The sequence below is a fragment of the Sorex araneus genome, chromosome 5, assembly GCF_027595985.1.
Source record: "Sorex araneus isolate mSorAra2 chromosome 5, mSorAra2.pri, whole genome shotgun sequence".
NCBI classification, from domain to species: domain Eukaryota; kingdom Metazoa; phylum Chordata; class Mammalia; order Eulipotyphla; family Soricidae; genus Sorex; species Sorex araneus.
In genome coordinates this window covers 66,525,652-66,546,993 of record NC_073306.1, presented here as the reverse complement: position 1 = coordinate 66,546,993, position 21,342 = coordinate 66,525,652, and the positions used below count along the sequence as shown (strand labels likewise).

Below are 21,342 nucleotides of genomic sequence, written 5' to 3'. Positions count from 1 at the left end.
CCCCAATATTACAGAAATTCTTTAAATTTAGTATGACTCACAAAAATCCAATTTACTTATTTTTAGAAATACTCAGTAAGCAGAGATCCAGTTTACTAAATTCTCAGAGTAAAGAAGTGAACAAACTAGTTTAAAGATTTTACAAAATAACCTTTAGTCATAGAAATACCCCCTTTCAATAAAATTAATTTAAAAGACTATGTAGATTTTTAAAAAAGCATAAAGAAAATAAATCATCATCATCATCATCCCATTGTATTAACAAATTAGAATGCTTCATGGGAAAAAAATTCAATACAACTTGTGTTGACATCCACTGAATAATTCAAAACTAAATCTAAAATACTTGAGAACAGCTAAAAATCCAATTTCAAATTTTTTATAGTTCTGTATGACTTAGTTTCTTAAATGATTCAACTATGAAGAAAATTTTTCTATTTTTAAAAATAAGTTTTAAAAACAATATGTCCTAAAATTAACTCACATGTTTGTGTGTATATAAGTACCATGATGTATTTTATTAATTCACCAAATGATGGCACCTTTTGTTGTTTCTAGGTTGGGTCATTACAAATAATGCTACTATGTCATCTTTGTATAGAATGGAACATTTTTCTTTCTCCTTGAAAGATTCCTAGAAATGGAACTGCTGGGTCAAATTGTGAATTTAAAATATTTCTATTTTTAATCAACTTTTTAAAATCCCAGCATTTAAAATTAAGGATACGAGGGATTTCCAAAACAACTTGGTTACTGGTTTTCTTAGTACCTAATCATAAGTTTAGCATATGTACTTATCAACATATATACTTTTTGATTCATGAATACTTATTCCCTTGTCTCAGTTATTAAAACTGTAGTGATTTTACAGGGAGAATATTTATCAGGTCAATTACTAATGGCTCCACAGTCCTAAAACTGAGTGTTTTGCCATTATTGGAGAAATCCATAGGGGTACAGAACCAGGCCTGCAAGCAAAACAGATCAATGATAAGTAAAGAAAAAATGCTTTACACATTTTCACAGTGTACCTATAGGGAATTTTAAAAAAGAATTGATTAATTCCAAACAAAAAACAGTAAACATTTTTCAATATGACAGCATAATTTATAAATTATAATTAAATTTCACTTAACTCTACTTTCAGGTAACTAGTGAATATTTCTGAATAATATACTTCAATGCCTTAAATTTCTTATTCTCCCTTCAGTACTACCTATGACTTTCATCAATAATCTAAGTAAAGACCAAGAACAATTCAGGATATAGTTGATCTGCTTTAGCTTATAAAAAAATTTCCTCACTAATACTAGTGAAAACCAAATAATCAAACCAGAGAAATATTAATATAACTCAAGAAAAATAATACAAATGTATCATTTGGTTATCTGAAAATACTAAAGACAAATAAATATCCTTAAACACAGAATCCTAAAGTTCAGTCACAGGTGATGTTAACGTAATGATTTAGTATAAATGTGTGTGTGTGTGTGTGTGTGTGTGTGTGTGTGTATGTCTGTACTTTTTAAGGGAATATATGGCTTCAAGTTTATGGTTTTCTTTCCAAATAATAACTTATTCAGAAAGATTGATATATTAGTAGTAGCGTGTCAGATACTGACTTAACTAGTGAAATTAATCAAATCACACTATTTTCTAGTACAGAGTTAGAAGAAATATGCAGAATTTAACAGCCAGTTGTTGAATTTTTCATTACTAGCAAGAATTTGTCACTGCAGGTCTTTACAGTATCCAACTTAGCAACAAAAATTAGTTTTTTGCAACTCGAATCAAAAAGTAAAATGAGAAAAAAATTCTAACAAATGCCACTTTTAATGTTTTTCTCTGAGCATAATCAATTATTACCTCACTTTATTTTAAGACATGTTTTCTAACAAGAAAACTTTAACATTAATGCAATAAACCCAAGAGATAAGTTTTAACAACAAACATGATTGAAGAGAGAAAATTTAGAGAGAAACAATTAGTAATAAAATAACTTGGTCGTGATTTTAAAACTTGGAGGAAGCAGACAGGATAAACTGGATCAGAAGGGTCAAGTGTATGGGAATGGATGAAAACTTGATTACTGGTGACAAGCTTTATGTAGTAAATTTAAATTACTGATCTATAAATCTGTATACCTAAACCTAAGCAACATCATAAAATAATCTTATATTCAAAGTGACAAATTTAAATGACAAAGAAGTTGAAAATCCTAGAACCGAAAAGAATTAAAGCATTTTTATTGTTGTCATTAATTAGCAATTTTAAAGTCTTTACAGCTGCATTCATATGAAAATGATAGGCAAACTTAAATGTAAACTGAAGGATTAAAGCATATCTTAAAGTATGCCAATTGGCCTTTTTCATCAGGTTTCTAATCGTAAAATCAAAAACAAAAATATGCCAATGAGAGGAAAGGATGTTGTCAGCTGTCCCTATAATTAGCAAATTTTTAAAAGAAATAATGTTATACAAAGGTAAATTAATCATTATTCTAACTAGGTGGCCATTTTAGGTCAAAAACTGTATTTCTGAGATCTCATTTTCTTGGCACATAATTACTGTTTACAATTAAGTTAAAAACTTGTTCTGGTATTTTATGACATCAGGAAAATTCTTTCCTCCCCAGGCAAAATGCCAAAAACAACTACAGCTAAATGTCTGGGCCTTTGCTTTTTAGAGATGACTCTGTCTTGTTTAATCTAAAACTAGATTTGCTATATTTTTAAAAAGTCAAAAAAAAACTTACTTTGTTTTCCTTAATAAAATATAAGCTATCCAGAATTTGTACTACCAATCTTAAGATTTTTAAATCACTGAAGGCTCTTCATTGATTTTAGCAGAAAATTCATTAAAAAAAAAAAAACAAGTTGCATAAGACTTTTTAAATACAATTGATTAAAGTGTATGGGAATTTAGTTTCTCTTAAATATACACAAGGCTAACATCATCTAATGGTAGACTATGTATATTACAAAATGTCAAAATCCAAACGAGAGAAAACTAGTGCATTTCATACACAGCAATGTAATATTTATTCCACGTAAGTGATGAATTCTTGTTTATATCCTTTTTTTTTGTTTGTTTTTTACTATCGACATACGGGAATTTAATTTAATGATAGCCAGAGAGAGTGAGAGCGACAAGAGCTCGAGCTTGAGACAGAAATCATATATACACAGCTTACCTTCCTCCCCAAACTGATCATATATCTCTCTCTTTTTAGGATCACTCAATACTTCATACGCTTCTGCGACCTCTTTAAATTTTTCCTCTGCCTGAGGAGATTTGTTCTTGTCCGGATGAAATCTGAGGGCTTGTTTTCGGTAAGCCTTTTTAATATCTTCATCTGCAGCTCCTTTTTCAATTCCCAAAATGGAATAATAGTCTTTCCCCATTTCGACTGCCTTGAAATGAACTTAGATTTCCCTTTGTGAAAGAAAACAGCGTCCCCAGTCTTAGCGATACAACAATTCTAAGAAATTAAACCCAGCTGCGTATTTTAAAAGTTAAAGCAAATCAGCAATTCAGCTCTGCCGTCTTAAGACGGTAAGCAAGCAGTCTCCGTATTCAATTCCTTCCCCAACGGCTCACTTACAGATAAATATACACTACACAGAAGACGGCCTCCTTCTAGATCCTCCCATTTTCACTACGTGTCTCTGTACTTTCTAGAACAGCAAATGCTACAGGACGTCACTTCCCCAGCTGCCTCTAGTCAAAGTAATGAGCTAGTTTTTCTCCTCCTCCATGATTAACTATTCAGCTTCCTTGCAGCTCTATCATTTTTATTTCCCTTCAAAGAGGCCAGCATTTCATCTTGCAGTTTTATAACTACGTATTTATTTATTCCACTCAAGGTGAAAAAGCAACAAGAATAATGGCAACCCTTAAGTGACCTATGTTAGAGTAAGTTTAAATATAAAATGAAAGTACTTAGGAATACTTTTAATTGCTATTTCAAATTATTCAGATATGCAATATTAAAATGTGTTTTGCTTAAGTTAAAATTTTCAAATAATTTGTATTATTTTCAAAATTACTAGGGGTTGTCAAGTAGAACAAGAAGGCATATATAAAACTTCAAAAAATACATTAAAATAAGGACTCATGATTTTCGAAAATGAATTCTTGTAGACTGAAAAGTTAATAGCTATGGCACAATAGTATCTAGGAAAACAAGGCATCTAATTTTAATTACTTCAACTAAAATACAGTGAGATGGTATGCCCCATTTTCCCCATTCCCTCCTTAGTCATCATTCTTTAAAGAATTTTTTAGCCACAGGGGAAAGAAGGAGAAAAGTATCAGATTACAGACATTATATACTCATATTCCTTATAAGACCTTAACTGGATCAGATTAAAATATAGATATGCTACTTCTGGAGTCAAAGTATGAGAAGGACTGTGTAAAGTTTCCCTAATTGGGGGGCGGGGGCTGGCAGGGGGAGGGGAGCAGTATGGCTGTTTAAAGTGCTTGTCTTACACACTGGCAGTTTCAATCCCAATTCCCAGAGTACCTCCAGGAGATAAGCCCTGATCACAGCAGGTGTGGCCCAAACCTAAACCACCCCCACAAAAGTATCCCAAGATAGGGGCTGGAAAGATAGCACAGTGGGTAGGGCATTTGCCTTGCATCCAGCTGACCTGGGTTCAATTCCCAGCATCCCATATAGTCCCCTGAGCACCACCAAGAGTAATTCCTAAGTGCAGAGCCAGGAGTAACCCCTGTGCATTGCTGGGTGTGACCCAAAAAGGAAATTTTTAAAAAGTATCTCAAGATATAAATACATGTTGTCTAAGACTTTGAAAAACAGAAAAAAAGAGAATAAATTGTATTGTACCAATCCGGGTAATTTCTGCTATTGTGTATTTCTTTCTAACACTTTCTTATATTAATATTTATGATTTGTTATAGCATTTGTTATATTTATTATGTTATTTATTAACTTATTTGTTATATATATTTGTTAAGCTATGTTTCTTATAGCTTTGCATATCTTGTTAGCAAATTTCAAATTATTATATGCCCTTCTAATACTGGCTTTTCTATACTTATATTTCTTTCACACAATATATTAACTGTAATTCTATTAAAGAAATAGTAATATATTTATTAACATATTTATAATTTTATATTTAATTAATATATTTATAAGATAGGTTTAACATATACTACTTATCTCTTATCTCCCATGTGGTTTCCTCATCTTTTAAAAAATGTTCCCATTTCTTTGTATTTATTTTGTTTTGTTTTGGAGCCACACTCAGCAATGCTCAGGGGTTACTTCTGGCTCTGTGCTCAGGAATCACTCCTGGCCCTGCTAGAGGGAGCATCTGGGATTCCAGGGATTGAACCCAAGTTGGCTGCATGTAAGGCAACACCTTACCTGCTATACTATATCTCTAGCCCCAAAATGTTCCCATTTCAAATAAAATATTGAAAAGGAGAATTAATGATGAAATATCAAAAGAATTTCACAAACCCCTATACTTAAATAATTTAATTCTGTAGACTAAGCAGATAAAAAGGTAACAAAGGTTACAAAGATAAATATATACATATTATTTAAAATATAATGAAAAGATAATTATAACATATTAGCCTTGAAGATAAAGGAACACCTACTCTACATGCTAAACAGCTTTACACTAATGATTCAGCAATCTTTTCAGATTGTTCATCTTCGTGCCTTTTGTCAGCTAGCTTTTTTCTATTTCTTAAAAAAACTCATCGTATTAGACCTTTACATCATTTATCTAGCCTACTTATAGAGATTTGTTAGCCATACAGAAAAAATGTTTAGTCTCACCAAAGAACTATTCAGTGTCAAATGATAAACTTTCAAATGCAAGAAATTTAGGGGAATATCCTCACTGATTCATCGTAAGACTCTAAAAAGAAGCATATCATAATTAGATGCAAAGATTAGCATCTAAAATGAAAGTACAATAAAAAATCACCTGCTATAGAATTAATTTCCAAAGAGTTTCTTTAACATTAACCAAGAAATAAACAAGGACATAGACATCTGCAAAAAGTCTGAATTACTCTGGTGTTACTGGTGGGGGAAAACAAAGATTGTTATCTGATTGAGTTGGTTGTATAGAGCTAGGAGTACCAAAAATTGACAGTAAGTTATTTTTGGAGTCTAAAGATTAGATATTTTACATTTCTGAGAAATGCATTATATATTAAGAAATGGAAAGAAATCTGGCTTTCCATGCATAAGGTGATAAAATATTTCATGTTTTTTCAAATACCTAGCACACACACGCACAAGCACACACACACACACACAAACGCACACATCATAATGGAAAAAATGAAAACAAGAATTAATCTCAACTTGGAAAAGTTATAACTTGCAAGTTAAAATGAAAGCAAAATAATTTTCACTTTGGGGTCAGAGAGATAATACAGCATGCAAAGAAAGTAGTTGCCTTTGATCCCCAGCACTTTCTGTGGTCCCCCGAGCCCACTGGGAGTGATCCTTTAGCACAGAATACATACTGAGCCCTCATGTGGCCCCCACTCTCCCCCCACACACACTATTAACAACTCATGTGTCCAGACAAAAAAGCAGTAAAGAAACATTTGAATTGGACAACACTTTAGAAAAAATGACCTACAGATTTAACTGACTATATGGATTATACAGAGCATTCCACTTAATAGCAGCAGAATGAATGCTTTTCTTAGTGCACAAGGAATATTCCCCATCATTACTGTATCACTGTATCACTGTCATCCTGTTGTTCATCAATTTACTCAAGCGGGTGCCAGTAACGTCTCCATTCATCCCAGCTCTGAGATTTTAGCAGCCTCTCCTTACTCGTCTTTCCCAACGACTGGAGGCTCTTTCAGGGTCACAAAACAAATCTTAGCAAATTTAAGAAGACCAAAACCATACCAATTACTGGGTATGAACTAGGAAAACAACCTATCATAGATCATATAATAGGACAAAAGCCAAATCCTAGGCAATTTAAGATTGCAACCATGAGGATCAACTATTTTCTGTCCATAAGATGAAACTGGAAATCAGTGATGAGACAAAAGTATGGGGGCCAGACACAAGGGGGTGGTTCAGGGAGATAATAGCAATGGAGGGGTGGAGGCCAGAAGACAATGAAATAACAGTGGAGGGAAGCAGACACTAGTGGAGGGTGTGGTGCTGAACTAAGTATGCATAAAACTCTATTACTAAGACTATTGTAAGTTTTAATGACTCAAATAAAAATACTTATTTAATTAACTCAAAGCGGACCTAAATGTTAAAAAAAAAACAAACCTTTGGGACTAGAGAGATAGTACAGCAAATAGGGTTCTTGCCTTGCATGTGACCCACCCAGGTTTGATCCCCCACATCCCATATGATCCCGGACCACCACCAGGAGTAATTCCTGACGTACAACCTGGAGTAACTCCTGAGCAACACTGGGTGTGTCCCCCGCCCCAGAAAGGAAGGAAGGAAGGAAGGAAGGAAGGAAGGAAGGAAGGAAGGAAGGAAGGAAGGAAGGAAGGAAGGAAGGAAAGAAGAGAGGAAGAAAGAAAGAAAGAAAGAAAGAAAGAAAGAAAGAAAGAAAGAAAGAAAGAAAGAAAGAAAGAAAGAAAGAAAGAAAGAAAGAAGGAAAGAAGGAAAGAAAGAAAGAAAAAGCAAACATTATAAAACTCCTACAAGTTAATTCAAGAAAAAACCTAGAGGACCTTGGGTTTTCCATGATTATCCAGTAGCTAACTAGCATGCTAAAACCTGATCCAATGAATTCTGAAATAAATTTAAATTTGTAAAAATTAATTTTCTAAGAAAACACTTTTAAGACATATCTGCTACAGGAGTTAGTCAAAATATGCAAAGGCATAACATCATCATCAGGGTAGGGCTAAATTTTTCCCCTTTTGATTTACAACTATGGCAGAAAGAGGGGTCTGGTAAGTAGACAGTGCTTCTGCAAAACATTTTAGACACTTGAGAGATATATCCATCTGTGCACCCCAAGGTGGGAGGACTGGAATATGGAAGAGGCAGAGGAATGAGAAAAGTGGTTGCCAAGCCAGCAGTCCAGACCATGACTGCAGAAAAAGCAGTGGCCGGTCTGGCAGTGAGTAAGCATGACCTTTCTGGCAGAGGTGGTGAAGGCAGCCAGCCCAGCTAAGAGTGCTTCAGTTGGAGGGATCAGTTGCCCTCACTAAGGAGAGATCACAAAGGTTGGGGTGAGGGGAGGGGGGGGAGGGGAGGGGAGGGGAGGGGAGGGAAGGGAAGGGAATCCTGTTGCAGGCCAGGAGGCCTGGAAGCCTGAGCCCCCACTCTCAACACCTTTGCTGTTGTTAATTCCCAACTCTACACCCACTTCCCACCCAAAGTTCTCCCTTGGAAAGTGAAACCAAATTTGTGCTATGGTGCCACCTTATGGAAAAAGCTGTAATGGTTCCAGGCTGACCAACTTAATGAGCTGAGAGAAAGAAAGTAAAATCTTGCCAAAATAGAAGAGGCATTCACTACTTTGAATGACATTGTGGGTAAGGTTCATCAAACACGATGAAAAATAGGGCTACAGAGTGTCACAAAAAGAAAGCTAATCAAGGCTGTGGCTCAGGAGTAGAACACACACATACCTAAGACCTAGGATTTAATTCTTGGCATAATAAATACAAACAAATACAAACAGGCTTCAAAAACATCTGAAGGCACAAAAGATTATAACTAAAAAAGATTTTTAAAAATAGACATTAAGAAGATACTGAGTTATAAAAAACCTACAAAGGCAACAGAATGATTTCAAGAAGAAAAAAAAAAAAAAGAATGCAAGCCAGAAAAGAGTACAGAGGGTAAGGCCCTACACAAACCTGACCAGGGTTTGATCCCCAACACCCCATATGGTCCCCTGAGCACCGCCAGGAGTGACACCTGAGCCCAGAGCAAGGTGTAAGTCATGAGTACTGACAGCATGGCCTAAAAAAACAAAACTAAAACAAAGCCAAATAAGTAATGAACTACAGGAGCACCTCACCCACAAAACTAAAATTATAAAACAGAACCAAAGATAGAGCTAAAATTTTTAATAAATAAAAAATAAGTAAAATTTGTGATAAATTAAATTCATAATATGATGGAAAGCATTATAAACAGAAAAGGTCATAAATTGCCAGCTTGAGAATAGAAAAGTTAAAATGATTTGGCAAAGGGAGATGAGTAAACAAGGTTAAATAAAGTAAAGAGACTGGGCCAGAGCAATAGTACAGCGGGTAGGGTGTTTGCCTTGCTCACAGCTGACTAGGGCTCAATCCCTGGCACCACATATGGTCCCCTGAGCCCAACCAGAAACGGTCCTTGAGTGAAAAACCAGGAGTAAGCCCTGAGCACAGTCAAGTGTGCCCCCTTCCACAAAAAAAAAAAAAAAAAAAAAGGAAAACCATTAAAACAGATTACACTAAAAATAACATACCTACTTACAACAACAATAAAACCACAGCATAGAAAGATAAGTTGTGATTCCCAAATGCAAAAGGAGATGAGCCATAGGATGAAAACTGTTACAGATGTTTATCATCATCATCATCATCACCATCATCATTCCATTGATCGTCGATTTTCTCGAGCGGTCTCACAGATGTTATCAGCATAAGAGAACAATTTTATCTATATGCTATGTAAACCTCAGAAGTAAGCATAAAGTAACCTAGACCAGGAATACAAAACATTAAAAAAATGTAGGTGAGCAAATCACCATTAAAAGCAATCAATTCACAAAGTAGAAATAGAAAAGGAAACAACATAAAAACAAATCAACAAGGCAGAAGATAGGTCAATAATAACACTAAATGTAAATGGAATAAATTAACCAATCAAAAGGCATAGAGTGGCAGGATATCTAAATAATAATAACAATTACAAAATATAAAACCAAACTATGTGCTTCCTACAGGAGACTAATTTCAGTGTTTTTTTTTTAAATCAGCTTTTATTAAGGTACCAGAGTCACAATAGGTCAAAATCATTGTTTTATATTTGCAGTGCTGCTATACCAATCCCTTCATCAGAGTGTCAAGACCTTCCCACCATTATACCAAAGTCCCTTTCCATCCTCTAACCCATCTTTCCTAGTCTTCTTAGTTCCTGGTTCTACTGATTATGTCTCAGGATTTGTTTCTGTTGAGGATTATCTAAACCCATTGATTCTTTGTAACTTCACATATGAGGGATCATCTAGTATTTGTCCTTTCTCGTCCTGATTCATTTCACTTGTAATGACATATGAAGTCAAAGTGAAAAAAAAGGAGGGGAGATAAGAGTTCAAGCACAGGGGCATGAAAATATAGCAGGTATAAAGGTACTTAGACAATAATGGCTTCAAGCCAAAAATGAGTAACAGACAAATATGATCATTATATATATGATAAAAGAGTCAAATGATATATATGCATCTATCATCTAAGCACTAAAACAGTGATTACTAACAGATCTAAAGGAGAAACAGATTATAACATTGTGGGGGACTTGAATAACCCACTATTAACAACTCATGTTGTCGAGAAAAAAAAAAGCAATAAAGAAACATTTTAACTGAAGAACATTTTAGAAAAAATGATCCACAGATTCAACTGACTTAATGGACTACATAGAGCATTCCAGTCAACAGTAGTAGAACGAATGCTCTTCTCAAGTTCACAGGGAACATTCTCCATCATAGATCATATAATAATAGACCACAAAACAAATCTTAGCAAGTTTAAGACTAAAATCATACCAATTGTTGGGTATGAATTGGGGAAACATCCTGATAGATCATATAATAGGACAAAAAACAAGTATTAGTTAATTTAAGAAGATTGAAATCATATTAACTATTTTCTGTCCATAATATAAAACTGGAAATCAATGATGAGACAAAAATATGGGGGCCAGGGATATGGCTCAGTGGTATAGCTTAGATTGCCAGGGTTACATGTTACCTTGCATGTGAGACCCTCACTGGATTCAATATCTAAAAAAAGCAGGGGGTTGGAGAGAAACCACTAAGGATAAGGCACATGCTTTGCTCGTGTCTGATCCAGATTTGATGCTTGGTACCACACTGCAGCATGTGGTCAATGGTCCTAATATCACAAATCCTAAGTAGAACCACATCCTCTGGTCCACTAAACAGAGTTTGGAATTACCCCCACCATCACCCAAATAAGAAGGGGAAGGGGCAGATCAATAGTACCATCGGTAGGATATTTGCCTTGCATGGGGTCAACCCAGTTTAATCCCTGGTACCCTATATGGCCCTGAGACATGCCAGAAATGATCCCTGAGCACAGAGCCAGGAGTAAACCATTAGCACATTAAAACGTGCTCAGAAATCACTCATGGCGGTGTGCAGGAGACCATATGGGATACCAGGAATTGAACCTGGGTTGGCTGTGTGCAAGGCAAACACCCTACCCACTGTACTCAAGCCCCTCATTTCTTTTGAATTTTGTTTTTGGGCCACACCCAGCAATTCTCAGAGGTTACTCCTAGCTCTAGCTTTACACTTAGAAATCACTCCTGGAGGTCCTCGGGGGACCATACAGGGTGCTCAGGGATTGAACCCAGGTTGAATCCCAAACGAAACAAAACAAAATGACATGTAAAAGAATGAAGATGTCAAATATGTGGAAACTGGGGCTGGAGCAATAGCACAGTGGGTAGGGTGTTTGCCTAGCATGCAGCCGACCGGGGTTCAATTCCCAGTATCCCATATGGTCCCCCGAGCACCACTAGGAGTAATTCCTGAGTGCAGAGCCAGGAGTAACACCTGTGCATTGCCAGGTGTGGCCCAAAAAGGAAAAAAAAAGTGGAAACTAAACAACACTTTTCTTGGGCCAGAGGGATAGCTCAGTATGCTGGAGTGCATGTTTTCCATCACGCTTTCCATGCAGAAGGCAGATTCAAACCCCATTATCATATAGTGTCCTCTTGGAAGTAAATATCCTTCGATAGGTGAATGATATGACTTTGTTATATTCAAAGGAACATTTTTTTAGCATTAAATAGAATGAGGGACTGGAGAGAAAATATGTAGTTACCATATTTGGTATCTTGTCTTGCACTTGGCCAACCTGGGTTCAATCCAAGCACCCCATCGGTCCCCTGACGACCTCCAGGAATGATCTCTAAGTGCAGAGCTAGGAGTAACCTCTGAGTATTGCTGGGTGTGACCCCAAAACAAAACAAAAAAAGAAATGAGGGGCTGAAGAGATAGTACAGAGGGTAGGGTGTTTGCTTACACACAGCCAACCCAGGCTCAATTCCTGGTAATCCATATGGTCCCCTGAACACCACCATGAGTTGATTCCTGAGTACAGAGCCAGGAGTAAGCCTTTAGCACTGCCAGGTGTGGACCAAAATCCAAAGAGAAAAAAGAAATAAGCTTAGGGCTGAAGAGGTAGCTCAAAGGGTTTGGAACATGCCTTCATGCTCAAGGCCTCAGGACCATATACCCCACCCCCACACTCTGGGTGTGATCCTGGTGTTTTCCAGCACCACAGGGTCAAATATCCCAAGCACTGGTGGGGAGGCCCTGGTCCAGGGAAGGAAGGAAGGAAGGAAGGAAGGAAGGAAGGAAGGAAGGAAGGAAGGAAGGAAGGAAGGAAGGAAGGAAGGAAGGAAGGAAGGAAGGAAGGAAGGAAGGAAGGAAGGAAGGAAGGAAGGAAGGAAGGAAGGAAGGAAGGAAGGGAGCTAACAATTCAGGAAAAGATAGGGAGGGAGCATAAATATATATTACTAAGTGAAGGAAGTCAAGACAAAAAGGTTTCATATTATGAATCCAATTATATGACAATTTGGAGAAAACAAAACTATGCAAGGTCCAGAGAAATAACACAGGGGTAAGATGCTTGCCTTGCATGTTGTCAATCTCTCTTCTTTGATGAAGCATTGATCCAGCTATTATTCTTGAACATTCTCCCCTTTCTGCAGTGCCAGCAATCAAATCCAGGTATTACATATGAAAAAATGAAGTTTACCAATGAACTGCATCTCCAGCCCAAAACACCTTTTTTTTAATTTGGCAGTGCTGGGAATTAAACCTATGACATCATACATGCAAAGTTGGTGCTCTAGCACTGAGCAACATCCCTGTCTGTGATTGGGTCACACCCAGAGGTACTGGTAGAATGGGTCAGGGACAAACCAGTGATACCTGGTGGGTTCAGTACTCTGGCCTGTGCTATTCAGGGTAATACTGGTGGTATAGGGGTCAGATCGGGGGATGGCAGCATATATTGCCAGAAATCCTCAAGGCCTCACAGATGCTAGATACATCACTAGATACATCACTTGAGTCATATCTCTGTACCATATCTCCCCGTACCTCCACATTTTTTTCTTCTTTCCTTCTCTATTTTGTTGTTGCAGTGATTCATGGGGGTCACATACACTTGGCTGTTCACATTTTATAGCTGTAGTGCTTATTAAACACATGCTTAGTTGGGATGCATTGGAAATTGAGTACTTTGTTGTGCAAAGATCAGTGCTGGAATCACACTCATTATATGTGAAATAGTTCTAAGGATCGAACTCTTGAAGGCAAGTAGCTCTATCACTAAGATATCCTTAGGGCCCTCTCCATATTTTTACTTCGTTTTTGACCACACCTGGAAGTGGTATGGGACGACTACTGGCTCAGTGCTAGGAGTTTGCCCTGATCATAAATTTTTTGGAAAAATTATAAAAGAAATGTTAATTTTTTAGCTTGTTTGCATATAGAAAGACTTTTTAATACAAATTTTGCATCCTGTCACTCTACTGTACTGTTTCCAATAAATTTTAAGTAAAATCCTTAGAGGTTTTTTCTTGGTTTGGGAGCCACACCCAGCAGTGCTCAGAGTTCCTGAGGGTAATCAGGGGACCATATGGGGCGCCAGGGATCAAAGTCAGGTTGGCTGCATGCAAGGCAAGTGCTCTACCCACTGTACTATAGCTATATCTATTAAGTTGTTGTGGATGCTGAATTATCAAATATTGTACTTTTAAGGAAAAAATGAAGTTAAGCCAATTCATCACTACACAACCTTGATTGTTCTGTTTTAAAGAACTTTATCTAATATATCACTGAGCTCATGGCAGTAACTCATGCCTGAATGAAGATGAGCTAATAGGCATTCTCTTCATAAGGCACATTACTTCCTTCAAATACTCAGAACTCTAAATAGCCCTTCAAAATTACAATGAAACCACAAGTAAAAAAAGCAATGCAAAAGGTATTAAAATATATCATGAATAGTTTATAATGATAACTAAAGTAAGAAGATTCGCCACTGCTTTGGTGGACCTTAACTAAGCACATAGAACACACGGGGTTTTTCTGCTGCCTTGCCATGTATCTGCAAATGATCTGGAAAGTACTCCCAAGCACTGATTTCAGGATACAAAGAAACCTGAGTAAGTGGTCAAACTTGAAAGCCCGTGATTGGGAAGTGAGGGATAAACTAGATATAAAATATTACTATTTATCATCTGCAGTAGATTTAGTTCTTCAATATAATTTACAAAGCAAGTGGTGTGCATTGTGTATATTCCCCTCTGAATATACACACTTAGCTTATAACGACTACTTTGACCAGGCTGGAGCGATAGCACAGCGGGTAGTGCCTTGCACGCGGTTGATCTGGGTTCGACTCCTCCGTCCTTCTCAGAGAGCCCAGCAGGCTACCGAGAGTATCTCACCCGTATGTTAGCAGAGCCTGGCTAGCTACCTGTGGCGTATTTGGTATGCCAAAAACAGTAACAAGTCTCACAATGGAGATGTTACTGGTGCCCACTCAAGCAAATTGATGAGCAACGGGATAACTTTGACAATCCCGAACTGAATATACATGACCCGAAGTTTGGATTCCTCTTACCTTAAGTTCCCATATTTGTCACAAATCCTGTTTGTATACCTTACCCAATAACTCATGAAAGATCCTATTTTATATTTTCATGACTATATATTACAAACAAAAGTCCTATTCTGTGAACTTTACATTCAAATGGTTGTGGGGGGGGTGTAAAAAATTTAATTTAAAAAATAACTGAGTCAAAGAGATAACTCAATAACCTGAATGCATGCTTTGCAAGCAGGAGACTTGGGTTCAATACCTGCTACTGTATGGTCCCTGAACACCACTAGGAGTGGGGGCTGGAACAATAGTACAACAGGTAGGGGCATGCCTTGCATGTGGTCAACATGGGTTTGATTCCTGGCATCCCATATGGTCCCTGAAACTCCACTAGAAGTGATCCTTGAGTGCAGAGTCAGGAGTAAGCCCTGAGCACTTCGGGGTGTGGCTCAAAAAAAAAAAAAACTTTAAAAACGGGAGGCAGCTGAGCACAGAGTCAGTAGTAATCTTTGAACACCACTAAGAGTATTCCAAAAACCAAAATCAATGAAACAAAATTGTACAGGATGTTAGATGTAGGGGGAACTAAGAAAAAATTAAAGCAAGAAAGGAAAAGAGAATTAAAATTTTAGGTGATACGAAATGGCTCTGAATAGAAAGTAAGATTTGCACAACCTGAAAGAGGAAAAGAGAAAAAGCTTCAGCTGTCTTTCTATATATACATGGAGGGGAAAAAATGTTATGAGGTAGAACATACAGTTAAGAGGGGGAGTAGGAAATACAAAAGCAACAGGGAAGGAAATGTCTGGCAGATTTTTGGATCGCTGTTAGAACAATGGTCTGTATGTGATAAAGCTATTGGGGGATAGAGGAATAAAAAATGATTGGTACAGAACCTTTGGCCACTTGTATTAAGAAAAGAATAAAAGACTTTGCAGAGTTTATAAATGAAAGATCCACTTTGGCTTCTATGTTAAGAATATAATGAGGAACGATGATGGGCAAGAGTGGAAGACCATTAAGAATGTATTACAATGATTCAGGTGATTTGGATCAGATATAGCTATGCAAGTGTAGCTTTAAAGAAAAAAATGAAGAGAATTTCATGATGAATCAGATGTGGTTCATGGTAGAAATCAATAAAGATTCCATTTATATAATTCTGCAAAGTCTTTTGTTCTTTTCTTAATACAAGTGGCCAAAGGTTCTGTACCAGTCACTTATTATTTCTCTATTGTTTTCTGTTTTGTTTTGTTTTAGGAGGGAGAGTGAGGGCTGGGACAGGGGTCTGAAGTTGTAATCAGTGGTGCTCAGGGTCTATTCCTGACTTGGTTTTCAGGATCAAACCCATATCCTGCATGTAAGTCATGTACTCTGGCTAATTGAGCTATCTTGCAGGTCCAGGTTTAATTTTGTTAAATAGTATATTGTACATTATAATAGTATATGGCGAGTATATAAAATGTCCTCATAATAATGCTTTGCATGTACCAAAGAGTAAACTGCAACTCCAAAAGATGTTAAACTTGTCAAAGTTAATTAACTTAACACTTAGTAGCAAATAGTTAACTAAAGTTTATCTAACTTCAAAGTCTATCAGAACCTGATTTAAGAGTTGTAAATATAGACTAGTCATGACTGAAAGGAAAAGGAACATAGGAGTTGAGAATACCTGGAGTAACAAAAGCCATGAGGTAATAAAAAAAAAAAATTTTTTTTTGGCTTTCTTCGTCAGACCCAGCAATGCACCTGGCTTTGCACTCAGGAATTACTTCTGGTGATGCTTCGGGGACCATACAGGATGCCGGGAATCAAATTCTGGTCTGCCGAGTGCAAGGCAAATGTCCTACCCGCTGTACTATTACTCCAACCCCATGAGGTAACAAATAAAGAGAAGTGTCAAAAGATTAGAACAAATGGAGTATGTTACAAATAAAATAAAGTGTTAAGAGATCTTACTAAGAGAAAGAATAGAGTATTTGAATGACACATGCTATGGCCATTAAGAAATTTTCAGTGGCTAATAGTGTTTAACAACATTTACCATAAGATACACATAATTTTAGACATTTTTGGAGAGTGATGTATTTGGGGGTATGGTGGGATACTTTAGTACTTGGGATATAAAGGCATTATTTATTTTAGTGGCTGAGTACTAAAATAGACAAGATGGAGCCTGGTGTGAAGAGAAGAAATTAAAAAAAAAAATCCTAGAACTTCATATGTTTTGGGCCAGCATATTCAGAGGAACTCCATGGTATTTGATTTGAGATGAAATCAGATTTTCATCAGACTGTCGGCTGCCTAGTAACTGACACATTTACTAAGGGTTACAAACATTTTATTTATGGTTCCAAATAGAACCCAGAATCAAATGACAGGATGACAATAAGCAACATTAAATGATTAGTTCAAATAATTTAGTATGTCCATATTAGGATGTTTGTGAATGATTTGATCATTAAGTTCTTCCCTTTCCAACTCTTCAATCTACTAGAGACCATCTAATAGTCAGAGACTACTCTTTCATAGAACGATGGAAATAACCACATGAAAGCAAATATGGAGCCTTTGTAAAATGTCTACTGTTGTATCTCCAGCATCTAGAAAAATGACCAGTACTTTTACTATCTGAATAAAGGACTTTACTAATAAGTATCTATAGGATGCCATATATTTTGTTAATATCAAGAAAATGTAAGACAGCTTACCATTTAAGGGCTCTAATTTCCACCATGTACACTAGTGGAGGAACAGGTTTGTTGAAACATTGTAAATAGCACTGTACTGCACTGTCCCCTTGTTCATCGATTTGCTCGAGCATGCACCAGTAATGTCTCCATTGTGAGACTTGTTGTTACTGTTTTTGGCATATCGAATACGCCATGGGTAGCTTGCCAGGCTCTGCCGTGAGGGTGGGATACTCTCGGTATCCTGCCAGGCTCTCAGAGAGGGACGGAGGAATCGAACCCGGGTTGACCGTGTGCAAGGCAAATGCCCTACCCGCTGTGCTATCGCTCCAGCCCGAAATATTGCAAATAAATAAATTAAAACTTTTATTTTCATATATATCAGAGAACAGAGCTGATGAGAAAAGTTGTAAACAATCTAAAAGTAGTATTTGTCCTAAATGATAAGGAATTTATTGCAGACTTCATATGCTTTTAAATTTAAAACTAGCATTGTCTTGAGAAATTAGTATATGTGTCAGCAGGCACTACAATTAGCTACCTAATACAAACAGTAATTATTACAAGATATAGGAAAATACTAATTTCAGATGTTTGTAATATTTTTTATTTTTTCCTTCTCAATTCCTACAAGTATAATTTTAAAAATCACTGTATCACTGTCACTGTCATCCCACTGCTCATCAATTTGCTCGAGTAGGCACCAGTAACGTCTCCATTTTGAGACTTGTTACTGTTTTTGGCATATCGAGTATACCACGGGTAGCTTGCCAGGCTCTGCCGTGCGGGCGAGATACTCAGTAGCTTAAAATGAGAATATAATAGTAAGCACTATAAAGGAACAAACAAATCCAGAAGACAGGGACCAGAGTGATAGTACAGCTGGTAGGGCATTTGCCTTGCACACTGCTGACCCGGGTTCAAGTCCCAGTATTCCATATGGTCCCCCAAGCCATATGTATTTCCTGAATGCAGTCAGGAGTAACCCTTGAGTATCGCCTGGTGTGACCCAAAAAGCAAATATAAATAAATAAATAAATTCAGAAGACAAAATCCAACGAGATTGCTGCTATAGAGACATAAAAATGTCAGGATAGAGATGCAAAGTTCCGTTAAAATCAACAATAAAGCTGAATGCCAACTGAGTTTTACATAAACTACTACCCATACATCTTCATCTAAGGACATGACTGGTAAAAATCATCTGTTCTTCCAATCATCTAACTCAAAAAGTCACTGTCGGGGGCCGGAGCGATAGCACAGCGGGTAGGGCGTTTGCTTTGCATGCGGCCGACACAGGTTCGATCCCCGGCATCCCATATGGTCCCCCAAGCACTGCCAGGAGTAATTCCTGAGTGCAAAGCCAGGAGTAACCCCTGAGCATCGATGGGTGTGACCCAAAAAGCAAAAAAAAAAAAAGTCACTGTCACTGTCATCCCATTGCTCATAGATTTGTTCAAGCGGGCACCAGTAATGTCTCTCATTGAGAGACTTATTGTTACTGTTTTTGGCATATCCAATACGCAGGGGTAGCTTGCCAGGCTCTGCCGCACAGGCTCAATATCTCGGTAGCTTGCCGGGCTGATTACATAAATCAAAATGTTTTAATTTCTGCAGTTTATTCTCATATTTGAGTAAAAGCTCCCTTTGAAATAACTACTGAAGTTATTTAATGAAATAAAAACATTACAATTATCTTTTGTCACACTGTACATGGCACTCAAGCAATCTGGGTTACAATTTCCTCCACTACAAAATGATTCAGATGAACCTGAAATTCTCTCTAAGGTTTACAGTCTAAGAAAATTTTGAGTGAAGTAACCTTTCAGTGCCATCTAGCTTTTAAGAGCCCCCCCCCAACATCCATAATCACAAATTTAACAATTTTGTGAACTTTAGCTTTTCAGAAAATAAATGATAAATTATTAAAACCCACATGTATTAAGCATTTTTGGTTTTTGGGCAAAACCAGCTGTGCTCAGGGATCACTGCTAGTAGGGCTCTGGGGATCATACAGGATGGCTGGGATAAAACCCAGGTTAACTGCATATAAGACAAGAACCTTACCTGCTGTACTATTTCACCAGCCCCAATATTTATTAACCTTTTACCAATATGAGAAATGCTGTATCAGACAAACCAAAGAGTAAGATTTAGTCTTTGATCAGTCCTCATACAAAGAGACAAGGGAAAAGGTAGAGATGTCTTTATCCAGAATGTTTACTAACTAGGGAAATAAAATATAATTCTGCAAATTTTTATTAAATCCTTTTGTATAAAAGGGAATTTTTCAAACTTTGCTGAGTACAAGAATCAATTAGGATGCTTTTTCAAACAAGATTCATTAGGGCCAAGTAGGGCCAAGTTATCTGCATTTACTTTTATCCTTATTTTCTGGCTTTGGGCCATATGTAGTGATGCTGGGGGAGAGGGACATTATTCCATATGATCAAACATGAGCCTTCCATATGCAATGCATATATTCCAGACTTCTGAGCTATCTCCTTGGTTCTCGAAGTATCTATATTTTTTCAAAAACAAACCAGATGCTGCCTGTTGAAGAAACACTGCCCTAGGATGCCCCTAGAGGCTGAGCACATGCTTTGCAGGCAGAAGGTCCAGTTACACCGGTCATCATTGCATGGTAGGTTACCGACCTCCACACCAGCAGGAGTGTCGCCAGGCATGAAACTGAGAGGGACTTCAGAGTACTGCAGGGTATGGCCCTACACCCTCAACCCCACAATCCCCTCCAAAGAGCACAAAAAAAAAAAAAAGCAAAACACTGACCTAGGCTAGGTCAACAAAAAGTTAATAGGATTCAAAAATGGAAAAGGGGGTGCCGAGCAATCGTACAGCAATACAGCAATCATTCATTGCCTTGCACATGGCCAATTCAGGTTCGATCTCCAGCATCCCATATGGTCTGCTGAGCACCACAAGGAGTAGTTCCTGAGTGCAGAGCTAGGAGTAACCTCTGATCATCACTGGGTGTGACCCAAAAGAAAAAGGATTCTAGATCTTAACTTTAAGACTTTATATTAATAACTGCTAGATAGGGGCTGGAGAGATAGCACAGCGGGTAGGGCGTTTGCCTTGCACGCGGCCGACCCGGGTTCAAATCCCAGCATCCCATATGGTCCCCTGAGCACAGCCAGGGGTAATTCCTGAGTGCAGAGCCAGGAGTAACCCCTGTGCATCGCCAGGTGTGACCCAAAAAGCAAATAATAATAATAATAATAATAATAATAATAATAATAAAAATAATAATAATAACTGCTAGATAATAAACTGCAAAGCATTAAAAATAAGCAAAAGTCTGATTGAGTGTGTAAACTTTAGTTCTATTTTGGTGGTTCGAAAGTGTAGGCTAAACTTTAAGTTTCAACCTAGGAAATTTCTAGATTCAGATAGACCCCACTAAATGAAAGTCTCTGGGAGTTTGGGATAGGGCTCAGTCTTCGATCTTTTTGCAGTGCTGGAGAAATAATATAGCAGGTAAGGTGCTTGAATTTTATATGGCTAGCCCAAGTAAGACCCAAAAGCCAAAAACAAAATCCTTTTGTAACCCATGTAGACAACCATTGAATCAAGAAAAGGATAACTGGAATTAGTCAGGTCTCATAAAAATTGACTTTTTACTGAATCTTTGACTAAGAATTTAATAAGATAAGTGAAACAAATAAAGGGAACAGATAAGAAAGATAGATAACACATGATCCAGGTAGAGTAAAAAAAAAAGTTTTCATCACAAAATAAAAAGAGAGTAAGAACCATAAAAAAATTTATT

General features: G+C 37.1%; 1 protein-coding gene across 5 annotated transcripts in view; it reads right to left on the bottom strand.

The window, feature by feature from the left end:
- The window catches only part of DNAJB4 (DnaJ heat shock protein family (Hsp40) member B4), a 39,735-nt gene that overhangs the window by 7,221 nt on the left and 11,172 nt on the right, over window positions 1–21,342 (bottom strand). Inside the window, exons 3-4 of one of the 5 annotated variants that reach the window (XM_055139297.1) lie at window positions 9,459–9,692; window positions 3,194–3,435 (exon numbers count right to left, since the gene is read on the bottom strand). The exons of 2 other annotated variants lie outside the window; for them this stretch is intronic. In XM_055139297.1, the coding sequence (XP_054995272.1) occupies window positions 3,194–3,404 (211 nt within the window). In that variant the 5' untranslated portion in view covers window positions 3,405–3,435; window positions 9,459–9,692. Of the gene's footprint in view, window positions 1–3,193; window positions 3,436–9,458; window positions 9,693–12,066; window positions 12,090–21,342 lie in introns of those variants that run through there. 2 more of the 5 variants (XM_055139299.1, XM_055139296.1) reach the window with 2 other exon arrangements.